This window comes from Acipenser ruthenus, chromosome 1, assembly GCF_902713425.1.
Source record: "Acipenser ruthenus chromosome 1, fAciRut3.2 maternal haplotype, whole genome shotgun sequence".
In the NCBI taxonomy this organism is placed as follows: domain Eukaryota; kingdom Metazoa; phylum Chordata; class Actinopteri; order Acipenseriformes; family Acipenseridae; genus Acipenser; species Acipenser ruthenus.
The window spans coordinates 45,176,301-45,198,782 of record NC_081189.1 but is presented as its reverse complement, the minus strand read 5'-3'; the positions used below and the strand labels follow the sequence as shown (position 1 = coordinate 45,198,782).

The window sequence follows — 22,482 nt, the reverse complement described above, 5'->3', positions numbered from 1 at the left end:
CTTTACTCACAATTCAAGCATCTAGGCGTTTCCACACTGATAAGCAATGGCTTATTTTCAATACATATGCAGAGTAATGAGAACATTGGCTTAGTTAATCATTCCCTGAGCAACCCAGCATTAGCTCACTTTACATTAAGCAATCTACTGTTGCAGCAATAGGAAGCACCACAGTAGATTACTGTATTGCATTCCTGTGCTCTTTCACTGTATTCATAACAAAATAAATATACAACAACTTTCTTAGCTATCAAAACAAAGGTCCTATATTCAATGGCCTAAATTCTATTTTTTCCACTTGTGAGTAATTCAATTTTTACCAGTAACCATAGCAGCTGAGTGTATATTTTAAAATGAGAGTGTAAAATAGAAAAAGAGGACAAGTGATTTGTTACATCAGATGACATACTGTAATTATGAACTGCAGTCCTGGTAGATGTGGTAGTGGGGTAGAAGCTTTGCATTCAATTCTTCAAAGTACAAATGTAGTTATAAGAAGAAAAAAAATGCACACTATTTCAATTTGTGTTTCTGATTCTATTCAATCTGTACCTTGTTTTCAGTCTAATTCCCAATGATTATGTCAGTTCCAAGTCTATGTATAAACGTCAAATACTTAAACTATAGACCAGTCTGAATCAAGACTTGTCAGACTTCAAATTGGCTCATTTGAATTTGGACTTGTAAGTAACAGAAATGAATCTTTTATTTTTATTTTATTATTATTAAATTTGGTAGTCGCCAATTGTTTATCCTTTTCTCCCAATTTAGAATAGCCAATTATTCTTAGGCTCAGCTCACCGCTACCACCCCGTTCTGACTCGGTTTTTGGTGTGTTTACACTCAAGGGGGGTGAGAGGGCAGGTAGGATCGCTTCCAGGGATATTGGATTATTTTTCTTGGCTGGTATTTTTTTTTCTTCTTCTACTTTGCTGTAGCTGCTAATATTCCATACATAGGCCTGCGTTAAAATAAAACCAATAACTAGAAAGGAAAACCTGGCTAATTTGGAGTTCTGCAGTTGTGACCTTGATGTATTTAATGGGAGTAAATAGCATTTTCAGACTTGCCGTTAACATTGAAAATAAACTACTGAACTTATCAGAATAGACAATACTCCTTCTAAACTAATACTAGCAATCAATTTCTATATATATATATATATATATATATATATATATATATATATATATATATATATATATATATATATATATATTTTTTTTTTTTTTTAAGAAATAGACATTGACCACAAAACTGTACAATTGTATCAAGGGTTTTCTTCCAGATACATAGCCAATTAATTTAAATAAAAAATATACAGTTAGTTTTAAAAATGATTGTATACAGTGTTAGATTGAAAAAGTAATAGAATATCAAACTAAAATGAACTATTTGTTTTTAAATGATTTATGAGAAAATAACCAAAGCTTTAAAAAAATAAAAAAAATTCTGACTGCTCCTATGAGAAATACATTTTTACAAGTGAATTGCAGGTCTGTTTGTTTTCTAGAGATTTCTTTTCTTTTCATCGAAGGAAGTGAGAGTTTCTGTTCTTACCGGTCGTGTTCTCAATCAGTTACCTTTAACAACAAATCTAAATTTCTAAATAGAATCAATATACAGTCAGCACTCTCATATACCCGACCCTATAACATTTTGACTTCAGTGACGGTTAAACGCGTGTGATGCATTTTTGATTATTTCATTTTGGCCTGTTCCAACCCTTGTATCTTTTTTGTGTTCCCTGAAAAACTGAAAATATCAAAAATACTGTGTTTTAAAATAAGACTGTGTTTTAAAATAAGTAGGCTTCCATTTTGATGTACTGTATTGGTTTTGTTGGTACAGTACTATATTTTTAACAGAAGTAGTATTTTAATTCAGAAAGATATGATTCTGAAAATACCATTTGCGAAAACTAGAGACGACATGTTAACTGTAATACAGTACATACTTTTAAATCCGTTACGTATTGTAGCGGTATGTAAAATTTCCAATTAACGACCCAACAGCAAAATGAAATCTAAATGTTATCCATACACAGAACTGCGTAAAACTTGAAAGGCAATGCAATTTAGCAAAATCAAAAGATTAAATAAATTAAAAAAAAACACAACACAGTTTCCAGAATTAAAACAGCATCCAAAGTCAGTATTCTAAATTGCAGAATATAGTGCTCGATACTGCCCTAATGTCACAGTTCACTTGCAAATGTAAATCGACAAAGGCACCAAAAGATCACAGACAAAAATAAAAAAAAAACACATCACAGTATCTAAAACTGTTTAATGCTTAACTGTTACATTACCCTAGCTTGTCATATTCGCTTTGTTTTGGCTGCATTTTCATCAGGTGAAACTGAAGGAAGCGCTGTGTAACGTCACAATATAAGACAGACTGATTTGGCATTAGAGATTTTTATTTTTATTTTTTTTTTTAAACGCGGGCTGTGACGGATATTCACATAAATTGTAACATTGAAGAGATGGGCTTTGTATCAGAAAACTGGTGACAGAGTCGGAAATTGCGTGTGTAAGTGCATTAATTTGTTACATACCATATATATATGGGGATTGATTTTATATAAAATGGGGACTGATTTTATTCTTAATACGTGACTGACGTGTATCTGGGTAACGGATATCCGAGTGCTGACTGTAGGAGGTTGAGAAAATACCTCAGACTTTGTATTTCAATGTATCTAGGTTGCTGTATAATAATAACTATTGAAACGCCAGGGAAAAAAAAAAAAAAGTATTACCTGTACTTTAAATTGTAGACAAAAGTGCTTCCCAGAAGATCTGCAATGATTCTCTTGGTTTCATCTAGTAGACTTTTCACCGCTGAATCGCCAACAGCTAACGAAACTATACGACCTGGGTGCAGGGATTTCAAAAACTCATGAAGCCTTCGACTGTCGTTTTTAGACTCATGAGTATCAAACCTGTCCACAACTAAAACCTCTGCCGTGTCCTGGTCTAGGACTCGGAGGTTGATACCACGGCTAAAATTCCTTTCAAAGGAATATCCTCCGGCAGCCAAGCCAGAGGACGGCAGAGTTCTAGAAAGAAACGTCCAGGATAACTTCTCAGTTCCGTGCAGCTCCAGGGAGCCCCCTGCTCTGACACCAATGAACTTCCTTCCAAATCCCGGCACTTCTTCACCTTCATCCCTTCTACCGAACAAGGTGATTGTGGCTTTGGATCTGTAGCGGCATTTTGCTGCTCCAATGTGAAGCACACCACCATCCTCTATCAGGATATAACGAGTTCTTAAGGTGATATTTTTGAAGCCCTCCGTATCGTCAGCAAAGACCAGTACACCTAAAAAAATAAATAAATAAATAAATAAATAAATAAACAAACTACATAACAAAATACTGATAGTATGTAAAGTTTGTCGCACAATTAGAAAGTGATGATTCTTTTAAAGACAATATTTATTATTTTATTAGAGTAAATATGAATAGAAATCACTAAGCATGGCTGTACATGTTACAAACAGATAAATAAAATGGATAATTATATGAATTATGATCATTTTAACAGGTATAAACAAAGTAATTCTAGCTCGAATTCCGAGGAGGTGTTTCCTACAAATCTGTAATTTATAAAACGGAATGTTTGGATGCTGCACGCTGATTGGCTGTTGAGGATTTTTTACCCTGCAGTTAAATAGTACAATGCACAGCAGAACTTATTTTTGACGAAGCACAGTTCAATTAATAAAATGATCAACATACAACATATTAAACTTGCAATAAATAACACATTGTTGTGAAATATCTCTTAAAGTTTTTTAAAAATAAGTGACATTCCTTTTGTTACATTTGATCTTTTTGGAGGCTAGAATTACAAGCAGCAAAACCAAGAGACACAGAGGTCTCAACAACAGAAGTCATCAACTTAGTAAAATCGAAGAAAACAAATTATTGGGCAGCTGGTGTTTTTATTGATTTGATGAAAAATAAAGAAATGGTAATCGACTTTAAAACAGCGTCTTAAAAATGTAAGCGGTCCGTTAGGATAATTCTATGCTTCAGTGCATAATTCGGCTGGTCAAGAGTACTCAATTTTGTTATGTTAGCCTCCGTTCTGGTATCAATCGCTCTGTAAAGTGCTGACATAAACCGCAATCATAGCCTGTTAGTGACCAAGCATTTAAAAATGGCAATAATGTATTTTTGTATTGTTGGCTTCTCCAAATGGAAATGTTGAAAACCTCCAGTTTAATGTTTACAACAAATAGAACCTTGTTTGAGCGACTACTTTTCTCCAAAGCGGAAGTATATATAATACAATTTTTTTTTTTTATTGTATCCGTTTAATAAGCGGGATAACACTCAAGGGGTTGTGCGTTGTGTTGCATAGGGCAGCAGTGCGGAGTAGTGGTTAGGGCTCTGGATTCTTGACTTGAGGGTCGTTGGTTCAATTCCATGTGGGGGACACTGCTGCTGTACCCTTGAGCAAGGTACTTTACCTATATTGCTCCAGTAAAAACCCAACTGTATAAATGGGTAATTGTATGTAAAAATAATGCGATATCTTGTAACAGTTGCCTGGATAAGGGCGTCTGCTAAAAAAAAAAAAAAAAAAATTATAATAATAATAATAATAATTAACATACGGCTTTGTTGGGTGAAGGCACGAAGCTTAAGCTTCATGTCTCCAACCCAACTACAGCTGTATGTTAATGCAACACAATGCACACCCTGTCGTGTGTTATCCCTCACTTTACAAGCACCTGTGTTGAGTGCACGCGAGCACAACACACGAAAACTCCCTAGAAAGGAATACATTTTAGACACTCCACAATGGGATCTACAAACTATGCTTCCGCTTCCTTTACTTAATTATGTAACCTTTCCACAGACCACCTGAAGGGAGCCGGCAGACCACCAGTGGTCTGCGGACCACAAATTGAGAACCACTGACTTACACAAATAGTTATTATTTTAAAGCATATTTCAAAGGCTATCCAACAAAAAATATTGAATTGATGCAAGTCATACCTCCTTTCTGAATGATTATAGAGTTCACAGTGGCAGAAGATTCCAGACGAAACAAGTCCCCTTTCCTAATAATTACAGTCTTCTGTTGATCATGTCCGGGATTCCAGCTGCTTAGAGCAGGGTTGTGGTCTGGGCAGTTTTCTGAAATTATTAAGATGATCAACATTCAAATATTTTTTAAATCACAAACCCCAGTGGCAATGGAGCTCCTCATCTGCAGGAAACCATGATAAGTTATTTAAAATTGGAGGAACAAATAAGCCAGGAACCCCTCTTCCCAAACTGAAGCCAGCTCTTGGTATTACACTGACCTATAACTTCAAGGCAAATGAAAACAAAATTAAAATAAATGAGCCAATAACTGGTGTTTTTGCTATGGAATGTTAATGTTACTATTTAGTTTGCCTAATTTTCATTATAAATCTGCATGGAAAAATCCTGCTCTCCGATTGGTTAGCTGCGTTCCATCAGCCATACATTAACCCCACACAACTTTCAACAGACACATTCCCTTAGATTCAAATTTCTTCGCCACTTACGTCGGACCCAGAATCAAATTATAAATGTCAGACCCAGAATCAAATTATAATCTTTTTAATGGAAATCTGTTTAAGAATGGTATAAAGATGAATTTCCTGTATTGGACAAGAAAAACGGCATAGTGAAATAACGGAAACAGAACTGAATCAACTCGACCTCAACTGAAATGAAACTAAAAACACAATAATGGCTTCTAAATGGGCTGTGAATATCCTACAAAACTGTCTAAGAAAAAGTTACTGACTTACATTTAATGTACTTTCTAAGGACGACTTGACAGTCTCCTCAGGGAATTTTATGTCGGTGCAGTGATGAATAAAGATGGAGCGCAATACAGCATTTTATACGTCTGTGAGCTGGTATGAATCGCTTTTTGAATGGCCCACCATACAGCAGAAAAGTGAATTTAGCGAAATACACAAAATTTAACAATGCTAACATGTTTTTAGCTGTAAAACTAAGACAAGTTAAAAAGACAAAACACACTATCCCTCAGTAACACTAAAAAATTAAAAAAAACAAAAATTCCTGCAATGCACAAAGTGAGCACTCTCACACAGACACCGCTGTTTTCACCTGCAGCTCCCCTTCTGGCAGTACAGCAGTCAATAGAGTTCATTCAGAGCATAAAACTGCACAACATCTGGCAATTTTCAAGTGAACATATATTCCAAAAATCACTGATCTAGAATTAAGTTTTATCAGATTTTATTTATGTAATTTACTAAGTTTAAATATGTATGTCTATTAATATAATAGTAAATATGTGAATATAATTGATACACAGAAATGACTTACTTAATTACACATTTTAATCAATATTTATTATATTTATGAATAAATTGATGTTCAATTATTAAAATAAAACACTTTTAAACAAATGTTTACTTTTCACTGGAACTATTTCCTTGTACCTAGTGATATTTACGGTTACTGGAAAGATTGATTTTAATTTGCTGTGTTCATTTAAAAAGTAAATAAATCCAATCATTTTATAAACATTTTATAGTAGCATTAAGGCTTAAGTGTGCTGTTATATCATGTCAACCGATCCCGTCGTGCCGTAATGCTTCATTGTAATACTGCCTTAGGTAAGATTTTTCACATATAAGGGTCAATGCAGTAAAAGTAACTTTACTGTCAACAGTTACGATAGGTGAAGGCATTTTTGGTTTCAGTCATTTCTAAGGCTTTAAATCAATTTATACCAACTTAAATGTAACAACCAAGGCTTTCGTTTTCTCTCAAAAATGTTCTCTGAAGTCCTGTATTGTAATTGCTGTTGGTTTTATTTTTCCCAGACTTTTTTTTTTTTACTTTGGCTCTGGTGAAGCCATTTTTTTTTATACTGCTACAGCTGCATGTGTTACACATCCTATCCTAGCCTTGCATTCTATGCTCTTTTTAGCACTAGGGGGGAATTTCACAAAATCCATTAATCTGGAAGAAGTAAAACATATTGGTATTACTAGAAACAACTCATGAATTCAAGGTCTCTACGTACTGTATGAAGTTGTTTATTCTAGTTGTTACGACACTGTAGAGTAAAGGCTTTGTGAATTGCTGCTAATATTGGGTCAGGTGGGGTCCTTCCTGTAACACAGGAAGTTTAGCATGACAAATGTGCTTCATTGGAGTCACGGTAAAAATAAACCTTAGAAAAATATCAGTAGCAAAACAATGTAGTTTTGCTAAAGAAAGTTAAGACAATACATGGTTATTACACCTTCAGTTTAATAAAGTCCTTGGTTATTTACGGATGACAACCTGAGACTGGCACTCAACCTGTTTACAGTGGAACCCTGCATCTGCCCGTTTATACAGCTGGGGGACTGAATCACAAGAAGATCAAGTGACCTGACGAGGGTCACAGCGCAAGTCAGGGCTGAGCTGGGATGCTAACTTAGAGGACAGCGGTTCTCAACCTCTCTCACCGGTGATATGTTGCAAAAAAAATCGGTAACCTGAATAACAAAATACATAAAAACAAGGGCAGCTCACGTTGAGTCGGAGGGCCCCAGCACAGTCTAACATAATTGTACTGGCCATATATAAGCAAGTGCGATTAGAACTACACTCCTACTGCTACAACTACATGCAGGCGAGATGAGAGCAGATGCGGTTTAAGTTGATCATGTTAGCAGCCGCAACACAACTGTGCGCTCCTTGGTTGCTAGGATACAGATTGCCAGAAGTTAAGGCAGTATGTATCTGAGCGAGAGCAAAATAAAGCTGTGATTTTTCAGTGAACTCTTTTGTATTGTGTTCAGGGGGTCAGAACACCAGCTGGCGTGTCAAAGTACAGCTGCACAGCTCCCAACGAGCTCTCCATAGCCAGCGGCTCATACCAGCTACTTCTACGATGTTCAAGTTTCTGGGCAATGCCCAAGAAATGTTAATCAAACTCATCCATAGTGGAACAGCTAATACTCAGGTTTTCATCAATGCCCCTAAATCAGATTTGGACCAAGTGCTTGGGTGAGTACCCGATTCTTTCAGAAAGAGTCCTGCGTCTTTAATTGCCGTTATCAACTACTAAAGCCCCTTTCACACTGGCACTCGTGTCCGGGTCACAATCCTGTGTAGTGTGAAAGCACATACCTGGGTTGTGCCCGGGTTGACCTGGGTTGGCAGTGACTCACCTCAGGATGTGGGTTGACACGCTTTGACCCAGGTCGAGTGAGACAAAATGCATGACGGCCATTTGTAAGCCGACAAAACAGCAAATAGCAACGCATGTGTGAAGGTTTCACTTCCTCAAAGAACATTTCTGTTTACCCATATTTTTGTTGCTTGAGACACACCATGAGCTAGACTGCTGCAGGGATGAAGAAACATTTGCTTTAATCAACATTTGGGCCGACGGTTCAATCCAGAGACGCTTGGATGGAAGCGTCCGTAACAAACTGCTTCCGGGGCATTGACACCAGCATTGTGTTTTTGCTTCTGTCACCCAGATCAACGCTGCTTCTTCAAAATGAAGCATTGGAGCAGATTAAGGTTGAGAACGACTGATTTACTTGCTGTAACCACTAGACCACATAAGGTATGAAAGAAAATGTTGTCAAGTCTGTGAAAAAGCAAAGCTACCCCTAAAAAATAAAAATTAAAAATTAAAACTTAACACGCTAAAGGGTCATATGACTAAATGTTGTCAGTAAAATAGCGTTTGATTCATAAATTCAACTTAAATGTAAACAAAATGTACATAGCAAACTCTGCACTGAATATATACCTACCATCAATAACTTCTCTTGTTGTCAAGCTGAGCATAAGAATGAGTACTATGAAGAAAGCAAGAAGAGAAACAGCAAAGCATACTAATGTGTTTTTGCTTCTCCTTCTTTGAGTGGTTGCCTGTTCTCGTTTCTGTTCTCCCACTGCAAATGAATAACTGGCGTGGCCTTGCTGAGGATCCGAGGAAGGCTTCTGAGAAGGCTTGGTCTTTGGCGGGGGTGGCGATCGGACTGGAGCAATTCTTCCCGGCACATAACCAGGTGACCTGTGGCTGTTCCCATTGGGGGGTGGGAGAAACACAGGGGAACGTCTGGAGACATCAGTTACTTGCATGTTGTCAGCTGCCTACAAACAAAACAACATTGCTTTTAGTCAACTCAGACCAGAGAATCTGTAGACTTCGGTAGAAGCAAATACAGTACAACCACAATACAGCAAACTGCTCTAGACTTATTTCCATCCCTGAAGTTCAGTATGTCGTTTTGCTTCTAAAACCTGTAAACCATACATGTTTTAGAAGCAAAACGACATACTGAACTTCAGGGATGGAAATAAGTCTCCTACTGCACAGCAGTTTCACCCATTTCAAGTTTTAATATGTGCTTGATTAGCCCCAGTGTATAGGTAACAAGCTCAGGTGTATTTTATTAAATATAGTAAAACCAGGAATGGATCAAACTGCTATGCCTTGGGAGTCATATTTCCATCCCTGAACTTGTCTCTTCAGTGCAGTCTGCTCTTTATGTCTTTAGTTTTCAATTTCTATAGTTTTGTAAACTAAGCTCTGTTTGTATGGCTGGCTCAATAAGAAGTTGGGGGTTGAAACCCAAAACATACTTTGTTTCATACATGCCACATACACATTGTGCATACTTTACTCAAATCAAAAAGACATTTGCTCACACACACACACACATACCAGTACTTCCTGCTCTGTTCAGTATGTCTTAAAAAAGAATCCCACGAAGTACAACTTAATTACTGTGACTGCAGCAGCTGCACATGCAGACAAGGCAAGGCAAAATCAGCGCAGCGCAAATAACCGTAACGGCTTGCTTGAGGAGAGCCGCTTGTATTGATCCGACTGTCTTAGGGCGTTCTTCAACTTTTACCACGAACCAAAGTTATTCAACACTAGACCTTTTAACACTACTCAATAACATATTATGTACAATTATATTAGTAAGTATCTTTGGTTAAATTTATACACACAGTGCAGTTAGGTACAATAATTAGAACACAGTTATCTCTTTGCTTGACCGTAACAAAAGTGCCGTGCAAGTTTTGCAATTTAAAGAGTTTATGCATGCTACAAATTTTAAAACAGCTTATTATACTTAACCTTCAGAAACGACGACTGTTGTTGGCAGGACTAACAGCAGCTAAAAAGTTAATTTTATGAGGCTGGATGGAGACTGAGATACCTTTAGCTCGCACTTAGTTGTTTTCATTTGCAGATTTTGTGCTTGTGGAGAGAAGTACAGCTACAGTTACACCATGCCAGCGTAAAAACTGTAACGGCATGGTCAGATGTTCTTATCTCAGAAATGTGTTTAGTTAGCCCCCCCCCCCCCCCCCCCCTTTTAATATATATGTAATGTATGCACATATATATATAATATGTTATTATTGTTTATTAATTCATTTTGTATTCCTGTTACTGTTTTACTTTGTTTTATAGCTCCCACTATTCGTTTATACCCATTTGTTTTTGTATTATTTTATTTTCTGGAAAACAAATGAAAAAAAAAATGTTAAAAAAACCCATCGTTTACTATAATCTGCAAATAAAGTAAATTTAAATTGAAGTTGTTCAGTAATTATCTATAGAATTACGTTGATATCTTACCGTTTTTTTGTTACTTTTGTGCTTCACTTGCCATCAGCTCTCGGTTTTATCGAGTCGATTTTGTAAGATCTTTACTTCTCTCTAGTACCTCTTAACGCTAAAATATCTTTCTCACTTTTTGACGTTTTACATTTCTTACATGTTTTTCCTTTAAAAGTAACCTCCGGCAGACCCCTTCCTATAAGCAGATGGAAAAGGAAGTGAGACACAAGATTAAGGAGTGGCCTCAAACAGTATAGTCAGATTACAAGGTGCGCTGCATTGTCTCATCACACCACCTGCTGACATAAAAGTGTATTGACCAGTTATTGGAAATGTCTGGTCAAGCGCAATTGTTACTGCACTGGTATACAGTATTTGTTTTCATTAGTATTTGTTTAATTTTAAATACTACATTCTTTAACGTTACTGTTAATATCCTAAGTACTTCTTCGTCGTCTATAAGGCCCTGTCCATTAGAGCAACAAATTCGACAACCGACTTCAAACCCGATTTACCTGAACCCTAGCCTAACAGTGAGCGTCCAGATTGCCGTAATGAAACCGGGTAGTTTAACCCAGCTGTTGAAAAAAAAAAGAAATGCTCTGGGCGACTGTATCCCAGAAACCCCTGTAATGTATACACGTTCTTCCCTCTCTTCCGACCCCCCCCCCCAGTAAATGTTGTTGTTTGTTTTCATTGAACACGGGAGCAGAACTGAGGAGCTACCAAAAGCGTCTAATCAAAAGGGGAATAATTCGTATGGGGGAGGGGGGTGAAATGCTATCGCCATAGTAAATAAATTAGCTGGGCATTTGCACAAAGTGAAAATCTGGGGCAGATAAGGCGTTTTTTAATTTAATTAAAAGTCGAAATAAAGACCTGAATTTGCTAATACTATGATGTGATCAAAGATAATTTAAAAAGTGTTTTGGACACATTTTAAGTTTTTTGCATACCTGACTGTACCGATGGAATATTATGACAACAATAGATTTTCCTGTATTTTAATTCGGTCTTTTCTTTATTCTCGTTCGTATGTACATACAGTATAGAACCCTAAACTACGGCGTCTCATGTAACCGGGAATGGTAAAGTACTACAGCAAAGCACTAGGTGATATCGCAGGATACCGTGTAACCAGACTCGAACACGGTTCACGTCCAGATTACAGTTAAACCAGTTTGTCTAATCAGGTATGCCGACAACCGAGTTCGAGATTACGTCCTGAGTAGGTTTCAAACTCGGTTGTCAAACTCGGTTAGAACCGTGATTATTGTGGATGCAACTCGAGGTAAGCACTTTCAAATGGGTTTTGAACCCTTAACTCGGTTATTAAACGCTAATGTGAATGGGCCTAGTTTAACATTGGGGAATGATCGACATAAAACTAGCGTACGTGCAAAATAATGACTGGGTACAATTTTGAAATGTTAAATGAAAAACTATGTGCATTGTGATCCAGATTCATCCATTTTCCGTGTATATATAAAAAATACATAGCAGCAATGTCCAGAAACACTAGTTTTATGCAGCAGTAAACAGTATATAATAGCATACTACAGTGTTTTTCGACAATAAGTTAATTGAGTATTTTAAATGGGTTCCCATTCCTCCACACTCTTCCTAAACAATGCTTTTTCTGATAGCTAAAACTAGCCATGTACCATCAGGTCATTAAATTAATTAGTTTGATTGGTCCAAAGGCTATCTCAGTAAACATAATTTGGAAAATCGGAAAAAAAATAATGCATCTTCAGTTAAAAAATGTTCAACAGCATAAAGGTAAGGTACAACTAAATCATAGCAACTACACAGCTGTATACAACTGAATTTACACTACCAGTCAGTGTCAATGTGGTTAGTGTATAATTGTATTCTCATTTTGACTTCGGACAAAATTACAAGACGGTTTGTATAAGTAATTGTATAACTATTATTGTATGTAAGAAATATTTTCTTTTATGCGGTACACATGTAGTGAGGGCAGCTGCTGGGCTCAGCAGTGCTGCGCAGGACCAAGAGGCTGCTTCAGGAATCCCTGACTGAGTGGTTTTGCCAGTAGCTTGCACAGATGGGCATCCCTTACATTGCTACTTGTGGTAATTGCGAACTGAATGGACCCATACCGTACCGGTACTGAGGTCACTGGCCCACTCTGTTACCAACCCAGTACCGTCCGTACCGAACCGGGACTGAGGTTACCGAACAGGTACCGAACCGGTAAGCTGTTAGTTCATTCTAACAAGTCGACTTCCCTCAGTCTTGTGTGGGCATTGTCTGAGTGGCTTAGCCAGTAGCGTGCACAGGTGGGCATCCTTGTACAGTGCTACCCTTGGTAATTGTGGACTGGTAGACCCGTGCCGTACTGGTACCGAGGTCACCGACCTGCACCATTCCTGATACTGTGCCGAACCGGGGCCGAGGTTACCGCACCGGGACCATCTAAAGTCACCGAAACAGTACTTAAACGACCCGGTACGATCCCGGTTCTGACCCTCTACCGACCAAGGCTTACATTCTCGATCCTGTACCATGCCGGTCTTATTCAGGTCTTGAACTTCCCATTACTGTACTTTAAGCAGCAGCGTACTGTACACTGCATTGCTACCTGCATAATGCCTGGGTTTTATCCCTGCAAGACATGTAGGGCCAATCTGCCTGGTGAAGACAAGCAGGGCAGATGCTCTTTCTGCCTGGGGCCAGAGCAAGCAAAGGAGGCACTGGTGAACCACAGTTTTTGCGAGTTTTGTGCGCATTTCTCCAAGTGCACGCTGGAGAAATGTCTCTCCCACAGCTCTACACCCTCTGGTAGAGAGGTGACTGCATCCTCACCCCATGGCTCTGCAGGAAGCCGTCTTCACAGTCTTCCTCATCCTCCTCTGCCTCTCCTTCACCTCCCCTGAGGGGGAAGAAAAAGAGTCGCCGTTCCAAGCGATCGGCAGACTCGGAACTGATGGAGGAGCTGTAGGCTGTAGTTTCCCACCAAGGAAAGAATTATTGCAGAATTCTTGCATGAACATGCGACGCAATCTTAAAATAATTTGTAGGATTGGCATCACTTCGAACCACGGGTATTGATCTGTATAACAGTCTCCGAGATAAGGTTGAGAGTTTGGGTTTTGAATGGGCAAAACTGGCAGGCATTGCAACAGATGGTGCACCTTTGATGACCAGTGAGAGAAATGGAATGATCGCACATCTCAAGCAATATCTGGGTGATCGGGAGGAACAGCTCCTCCAGTGTCACTGTATTATTCACCAGCAAAATCTGTGCGGAAAAGATCTGGGCTGAGCATTTTGTGGTCTCCACAGTGAATTTTATAAAATCTTGCATACCCAACCACCGTCAATTCCAAGCATTTTTAGAAGAAATGTATGCTGATTGTGGTGATCTGCTTTATCATACCGAAGTCCGGTGGCTCAGCTGAGGTAAAGTTTTGAAAAGGTTTGTGGTGCTGCTGGCGGAGATCAAAGCTTTTCTGACAGAGAAAAAAAGACCTGGATGATGCAAAGTGGTTCTGTGATCTTGCTTTATTTACTGACCTTACTGCCCGTCTGAACAATCTGAATGTCCATCTTCAAGGAAAGGAACAACTTGTTTCTGACCTCACCAAACAAAGCACAAGATTTGAAACTAAACTGAAGCTATTCCATACGCAAATGCAGCGAGGTGAACTCTCTCACTTTCCTACCTCCCAGCAGATGTTTTCTGATCATAACCGTGACTCCGTGCCCTATTCTGAAGTCGTGGAGAAGCTTCAGCATTCATTTCAGCAGTGATTCTCACACTTTGGGAAGGATAAAGACAAAAACACCTAGAAACACCCACATGTTCTCTGAAATTAAACAATCATAACAGAATGTTGTGTTACATAAAAACACCATTAATCATTTTATTTTGTTTTTGTAGAAAGCTTACAGTAAATTAACCTGTTAACAAACATTCATATTTTGGTCTCCTGTGTTATACAACAAAACTATATTTCACTGGTTCTGAATACAGTAGTTCTAAAAAAAAAAAAAAAAAAAAAAAAAAAAAATGTATTACTGTATTAGTGGCCCTCAGAAGAAAGTTAAGTTTTCAATCCGCCCCTATATTTATTTTGTATTTTGTATGATTTGTTTATTATGATTTAAATTCCCCATCCAGCTAAACGCATGCGTAATGTGGCCATCTCCCAAATTAAGTAACATTGAGATTGGATAAACCCTGGTGCCAGGCTGATTTCAGGGAGGAGTTTGGTGGTACAAAGGGGACCCAGTTACGTGAGTACGGCCCCTTACGCTGAAACGTACTCTGAAGCTGGAGCTTGTTTGTTATTGTTTTGTTGTTGTGTACTAAGTTGCAGAAGATTGAGGAGCGAGGGAGCTGCAGCCAGTGAGCCAGCATCACCACCCAGGGCACTACTCAGCACTGCACAGGCACGCACAATGGAGCACAGCACCAGCCGTATTAAGGGACACAGAGCACTTTTCCGTGCACGTCGGGATTACAATTGTTTGTGTTTGTGTTTTGTTTTCAGGACTGTAACCTGCTGTATACCCCCGATACCATAGTTGGTAGCAGGGTGGATTTATTGTTTAAATTTAATAAATACGGATTGTTTTTGTGATATACATCTGGACATTAACTTAATTTCACTGCACCACTCATCATCCTGTTGCAGAGGGTTAGGAGGAACGAGAGTGAGAGGGAGATTGAGCACAAATTCCTAGCCTTGCAGCATTTTTTTGCAGAAGGTTCGAGGGATACATGTGCGTGTCTGCACAAACAACACAACAGTGGTGCCTTACATGAACCACCAGGGTGGCTTCAGGTCACCCAGTCTCCATTTCATTTCCATCTCTGGGCACACGAGAACCTCCTCTCACTGCGGGCAGTACATCTGCCCGGGGTGATAAACTGGGCGGCAGACTTCTCAATGAGGGTCCCAGAGCCTCATAGCCGAGGCAACTGTTATATGCCTTCCCACCACTCGCTCCCGCTGTGTCTGGAGAAAATCAGGTAGGACCTGGCCAAGGTGCTCCTAGTAGCCCCTTATTGATCCAGGAGACTGGTTTTAAACCCTGATACAGCTCCTGAGCGGCCAGCTGTGGAGACTGCCGATGCACTGTGACCTGCTCAGTCAGGCACGGGGGACCTTATGGCATACCGACCTATTGAGCCCCTGAACGGCTGCATTTGAGCCATCTGGGTCAATCCAATAGGGTTATTGACACCTTACATAATGCTAGAAGAGAGTCCACACATTCCCAGTACGGGTATAAGTGGCGCGTCTTCAGACGTGGTGTCTGCCTCGTGGGTTCGACCCCACGTCTTGTCCCATGGCAGTAATACTGCAAATTTTTCAAGGCCTGTTTGATGAGGGGAAATCTCCCTTTACATTAAAGGTCTATCTGGCAGCCATTCAGTTTGCCATGTCAAAATTGACTCTGTCTCCCCAGGAGCTCAGTGCTCTGGAGGTTAGACATGGTGCTCAATGCACTCTTGAAGCCTCCATTTGAGCCCATGCAGTCAGCTGAGCTGAAATATTTATTGCTCAAGCAATTGTTTGCTTGCTGTCACCTTCACTAAGCGGGTGAGATGCAGGCATTCTCCATAGCGAAAGTCTGCTTAAGTACCAATCCTGCCTTTTGCTGAAGACAATCAAAGGTGTTAAGGGCAGCTTCTCTGTCGACCCTTACAACACAGATATAGAGGCAAGTTTCTGCCTCAGCTTTTTAGCGTTAGCTACTTGTTACTGGGTTTCCAAATGGTAACGCACAAGGCAGCCTCGGCCTAGCCTTGTAGCGTTCCGGTCGTGCAACAATCTTGCCCTTGTGACGGCTTGGGTATACTGACCGATTCGGTAATGGTTACATTTCGTACTTGAAAGGGAACGTTAGGTTATTATCATAACCCTGGTTCCCTGAAATAGAAATGTAACCATTAACCTTCAAGGTCGCTGTGTCCATGATTGCAGCAGGCTTGAAGGAAAAATGACACTGCGATTTGTGCAACCCTTGTAGTCTATAGGAATTCATACACTAACATTTAAAAAAAAAAAACAGTTTAAAACATGAAATAACTCAGTATTGGATGCCAGCCAGCTCCAGTCTGTACAATGCTTACCTTTTGGCTTTTGGAATACTGGTCTTTTTCCACGAAGCAGTAATGGAAAATGTTATGAACGAAAAATAAAAACTAAAACAAACAAACAAACAAAAAAAAAGTATTTTATTTGACTGAGCCAAAGAACAAAACTGGCAGTTGTCTTCTGCACACTCTGGATTTCCAATAAACAGGAAAACTGTCCTGGCTGACCATTGTCATTGCCTACAGGATGTCATCCTATTTCCTGCTATATAAATCACTAACTTCCGACTTGTAAAAAAACATTATCCAGTGCTGACAGTGCATATGGAATTAATGACCTGTTTTTACTGATAAATCTGACCTTTAGTGCTGATGATGTGAACTGGGAACTGTAACTGTAACTTCTTGTATGGAAAAAAAAAAAAAAAATCAGTAAAAAGTATGAAACATATTACAAAAGGCAAAGGATTAACATGTATCATTATCCAATAATTCTAATATTTACCTATTCTACAACTAAACGTTTTGTTAAATTTATAAACTGCTATTATAATACTATATATCATATTGAAAAGTTGCTGAAAGTTGTATTTGATTATTCCTTTTTAATTAATCATTACTACATACATGGCATACGCTGAGCAAGATCATTTTGAATTGCTACATACTGTACTATTTTTCTTTTTAATTAAAGTAGCTTCTACCTGACATCAATTAATGCACTCTATGTGTACTACAAACACCTGTAGAAAGTAATATTATATTAGCAAAGCTTAAAGCATTCTCGTTTGTCCATTTCTTAATCATAAAAAGCTTAGTGAAATGTAGTAAAGAATTGTTAATACACTACATGGTGAAGTAAAACTTTTACCTAATAACCCATTAGGTGTGTTTAATGTGATGGGTCTAATTAATAATGGTAAGCAGCTTGGTGAAGTACTGTCAAGTATGTTTGAACATGGCAAATGAGTCATGAATGACCTGAATTACCAAACAGGCAGTTTTGTCCCTGGTGCCTTGTCATGATTTTAAATGATGGAATAAATATTTATGAGTTAAATGTGTCTATTTCTCTGCCTTTTGATTATTCCACCCCTAATCCTTCCACCAATGATACACAAAGGAAATCTTTTCCCTGGCTCCCCCCAGTGGCCATAGTGGCAATAATATTTAGGTGACAACTCTATTGCTTGTTTCGACTGCTTCTCTTATCAAAGATGAATCAGGCAACTAAGACTAGAACGACAAAAACAGATACTGTTTGCTAACAAAGAAGTTGCAAGGCCAACTACCCATGCAGGTGTAGCAGATTTAAAACAGTTAAGGAAGTCTGATCTGCATTATACTTGGGTCACACACCATTTATATTGTATTACAAATGCATATTATAGACTAGTAAGCTGCAAAAATATGTTAAGCAAGGGATGTGCAACCTGACACAGCCTCCTTAGGGTCGTCCTGCAGCCCCTTTGTGTTTTAATTTAAAAGAAAAAGTGGACAAATAATATAAGCAGTGAGATGATCAAACTATTAAAAACAACTGACAAGCCTTTATCTAAAATAGTAACCCATGCATTTACCCTATTATAAGTTTAACAGCTGAAGTGGTTGGGGAGCAGTGCAATGGGAGAAGTATTTAAAGCCGATTTCCTTTGTGTGTTTCTACTACAATATTCTGGAGTTCTAAACTTTCTTAAAGCAGACAGTCCCAGTTTATTTACATTGACATCCAAATTTACATCTAAATGTAGTTTTTACTTGTTCAAGCTCCCCGACCATTGAAACCAGTTTGTGCACAGCTCAAAAGCAACATTAGAAATACTATAAGAAACTTAAATTCAATGACAAATGACACATTTCTTGAGACATTTAAAAAAGACAGTCGAAACACTTGTAATTGAATTGAAGTGTCTTTTAGTATTTCTAAATTAAGCACTATTGCGTTTTTAAGTTATGGATCACATTTCTTTAACAAATTGTGTTTTTGTATATTAATGACATTGTACTGCAAAAACTGTACTACTAAATGGTAATAACATTTCCTAAATTTGCAAAAACATTTTTGTAAAGAACTGTATGATTATTTTTTTTATGAATGTAGTTGTGTTGCAGGGTGGCCACCAGGGGGCCACAGAAAGCATGCATGTTTTACATTTTGTGTGGTTCTGCAGATGTGCCATAGGAAAGAAATTTGCATTGCATGCTTATTCACAAAAAGTGAAGGAAAGAGGGCAGTCGTGCTCCCTGGCAGCCAGGAGCTGCAGTAACTTAAGAAAGATGAAACACAAAGTCCCCTGGCCTCAAACTGCTCTTATTAAAGTTAAAAGTTGCATAACATTTTTTTTGTTAAACATTATACTGTACTATACTTACCTATATAGTCATTTAAATTGAAACACAATCTTTGGAAACTATAATATCCACAGGAATAATAAAAAAAAAATGAAAATTTGTTATACATTTGTTCAAAGGGGTGGATACCATTGCACTTTGGGACTTTTTTTGTTATATGAAGAGGGGGGGGATATTATCTTTTTTTGGATACAAAGAGGCTTTATTTATATGTAATTTTTTTTTTTTTTTTTTTAATATACTGTATTTGAGGAGCCGAAGATTGTCCAATCAGGGATACCAAGTTAATTGGTAAGGAAGACGAGTAGGCAAAATGGGCAACAGCGCTCCACCCGCAGGACAAATTTATATTTTTTTGGTGGGCCTGGGTATGTACAGCATTCTAGGAGTGTTGGCTTGCTCTGTATTAGCCAATACTCAACTTGGTACAGAACCAAGGATTCTCTGGTTCATCATATATATATTTTCCATGAAAAGGTTTGCGACTTTGTTTAAAAGTTTAACCAGAATAATACTGCAGACAAAAACCGTGAAAACCCTCAGGTGAGAAATCAGGTTGTCCAAAGCCAATCAGTGATCCTTTGTCTTTAATTTTATATAGACCATGGAATTCATCTTGTTTGTTTCTCGAGGCATTTCAGATCAGCAGATGGCAATCTCAGGACATCAGAAATCAAGAAATATGTTTACACAGTATGTGTTCAGCAGTGACTGTGTAAATTGACTTTCATCAGTTGTACAGTTTGTAAATATATAGTGTGCATTTAGCTATGTGGTTGCTGAATGTTGATTTTGTATATATATATATATAAAAAAAAGAGTTTAACATTGTATTTATTAGTGTTTTACAAGCAAAGCTCCTTTGTAATGAAAGGTAGCTTACACAAAAAATAAAAAATAACTACATTGGGCAGGATAAATACTAATTTTGTTACCCACCCTGTTTTAAAAGAAACTTGATTTACAAATATGTCAGCAAAACATACAAGGAGGAAATAAAACTGTAAAGTAGAAAGACTACATTATTTACAAGTTGAAAAAGCTGAGAGAATGTGTTTTCTCCATTTCGATCTACAAAGTAAACAGCATATTACAGCAATTCATTTACAGCCAGAGGACTGTATGGATTCGTCCGCACCTACAAACGATTAGCATCTTCTTCACTTATATTTCCTAACTAAAAAAACTAAATACAAAAAAAAAAGTCTAACAGAGTGGCAAAAAAACTAGCTAGGTTACTAACCAAGCTGTATGTTGTTATGCCTTCAAATTCATCCAACATTTAAAGAGTGGTCTGAGAAAGAAAAGTAAACTTTAAGCTGACTGAATTATTATTATTATTATTATTATTATTTAGTAAAACAAAATCTTTGAAAAAAAACAAACATTTAAGCTTACTTGTGATGTTTTAAAAATGTTTCTGTATAAATTTGCTGAACATTTGGCAACACTTGCACAGCAATTTTCTGAATTAATATTATAATTGTATACAGTACTTTCTAAATGTTATGTAATACAATTTCAGTTAAGTATTCACAGAAATGTAACAAAATTGCTTACCTTACTTTGAATCAAGTACAGAAACTAGTTATAGACTGACTGCAATATAGTATTCCAGCATTTTTTTTTTTTTTTTAAATAAACCTTCATTATTAATGTTTGTAAATCATAACTCGTACATTTCTTAAAAGGCAGCAAACTTGATTTACAAACAAACCCCTCAGGTTTACAGCTTATTTACCACATTGATATGTACAGTCCATAAATGAGAAGAAACATACATCAATGAAACAAAACAAATTCACAGTTACAGAACATTTTAAAGTCCTTTTTTATTTTTACAAATTCACCAGCTCATGTGCAACAAACTGTTTTAATCTTTCAAGGTACTGTCCATAGAGCTCCACGTCATTATGGCCAGCTCCTTCCACCCATAACGGCTCCACTGGTCTTTGACAGCGGTCATATAGTGCTAGTCCATGTGAAAAATCAATGACTTCATCTTCTGTTCCGTGGATAATCAATACTGGAGAGGTAATCTTAGAAATTTTGTCAATGCTGCAAAAAACAAAAGACAAAAGGGAATTACATCATTGTGAGACTTCAGGATACTGCCCGTGCATTTTAGAATAATGATCAATAAATAAATTACAGCCCACATAAATGCATACATATGTCCACTGACACATGGGATTTGGAAAGGGGAACAATACCAGTCCTTTTTTTCTTTTACAATACTATTTGCAGACGCAGTCATTATTAATGCACCTGTACTTTGTACAGCCATTGAACATTGCTGTAATGAGCTCCTTCTTGAGTGGATACATTGTTGTGTGGTACACTTGCTGTTTAAAATGCAAACAGGTGCTGCTGCTTGTGAAGGACAAGGCTTTTATTAAACCCACGACAAAGGACAAAACAGCAGCAACAGAAAAAATGACAAGCATTCCATCCAACTCTTCAGCAATGTCAGATTATTATTATTATTATTATTATTATGCATGATCAACTACAATCAAATAGGGATATTCTACAACAGGTATAAATTAAGCAGTCAACAACTTTAGGACTTGGATGGACGTTTAATTAAAAAAAAGAACATGCTTGGAACAAAGACCTTGTCAGGAAGAGACAATTACTTGGTATTTCCTCACATAATAATAAAAAAGTCTATATGTCACCAAAACCTGGGATAAGCATGCTTTCTGTAACAAGCATGACTCAACTGGCACAATGTACTGTAGTACCTACCGGCAAAAGAACTAGAAAGCAGTTTTTGTCCATGTACAGTACAGGTATTCTGCATACATGACATCATTTACTTACTTTGGAAATGCATCAAAACAATATGTCTTCCTTGTATCTGGAAAAGCTACCCTCATTCCGGAGGTCAGGGGAGAATGCAGAATGACAGCTGCACTCTCATACTGTGCAGCAAGGTCCACCGATGGTACTGTTCCTATACTCTGGCCATATATGATCACATTTTCAGGGCGGATACCGTATCTATACAAGGAAGAAAAAAAAAATATGGGTCTATTCAATTGATCTAAACATTCACTGACAGATCTACAGTGTTTGGTTGTTTAAATAGGACCATTTGTTATGAAGATAAAGGAAAGCTGTCTTTTTTTGTCCTCCACATTTTACAGTGCATCAATTGAATAGATGCCATGACTTCACATACAGACGTGCTCAAATTTGTTGGTACCCTTACAGCTCATTGAAATAATGCTTCATTCCTCCTGAAAAGTGATGAAATTAAAAGCTATTTTATCATGTATGCTTGCATGCCTTTGGTATGTCATAGAATAAAGCAAAGAAGCTGTGAAAAGAGATGAATTATTGCTTATTCTACAAAGATATTCTAAAATGGCCTGGACACATTTGTTGGTACCCCTTAGAAAAGATAATAAATAATTGGATTATAGT

The 22,482-nt window shown here is 37.6% G+C and overlaps 2 protein-coding genes across 5 annotated transcripts in view; both read right to left on the bottom strand.

Annotated features, from left to right (window-relative positions):
• cemip2 (cell migration inducing hyaluronidase 2) overlaps nucleotides 1-11,213 on the bottom strand; it is a 71,083-nt gene extending 59,870 nt beyond the window's left edge. Inside the window, exons 1-5 of one of the 3 annotated variants that reach the window (XM_059025683.1) lie at nucleotides 11,138-11,213; nucleotides 10,641-10,818; nucleotides 8,794-9,136; nucleotides 5,015-5,155; nucleotides 2,765-3,326 (exon numbers count right to left, since the gene is read on the bottom strand). In XM_059025683.1, coding sequence (XP_058881666.1) covers nucleotides 2,765-3,326; nucleotides 5,015-5,155; nucleotides 8,794-9,124 — 1,034 coding nt within the window. In that variant the 5' untranslated portion in view covers nucleotides 9,125-9,136; nucleotides 10,641-10,818; nucleotides 11,138-11,213. Of the gene's footprint in view, nucleotides 1-2,764; nucleotides 3,327-5,014; nucleotides 5,156-8,793; nucleotides 9,137-10,640; nucleotides 11,004-11,137 lie in introns of those variants that run through there. The other 2 variants (XM_059025690.1, XM_034035100.3) reach the window with 2 other exon arrangements.
• An 8,653-nt stretch (nucleotides 11,214-19,866) lies between these two features.
• abhd17b (abhydrolase domain containing 17B, depalmitoylase) overlaps nucleotides 19,867-22,482 on the bottom strand; it is a 39,702-nt gene continuing 37,086 nt past the window's right edge. For both annotated transcript variants that reach the window (XM_034034394.3, XM_034034392.3), the window contains 2 exons: nucleotides 21,877-22,056; nucleotides 19,867-21,108 (listed from right to left, as the gene is read on the bottom strand). In XM_034034394.3, the coding sequence (XP_033890285.1) occupies nucleotides 20,889-21,108; nucleotides 21,877-22,056 (400 nt within the window). In that variant the 3' untranslated portion in view covers nucleotides 19,867-20,888. The remainder of the gene's footprint in view (nucleotides 21,109-21,876; nucleotides 22,057-22,482) is intronic.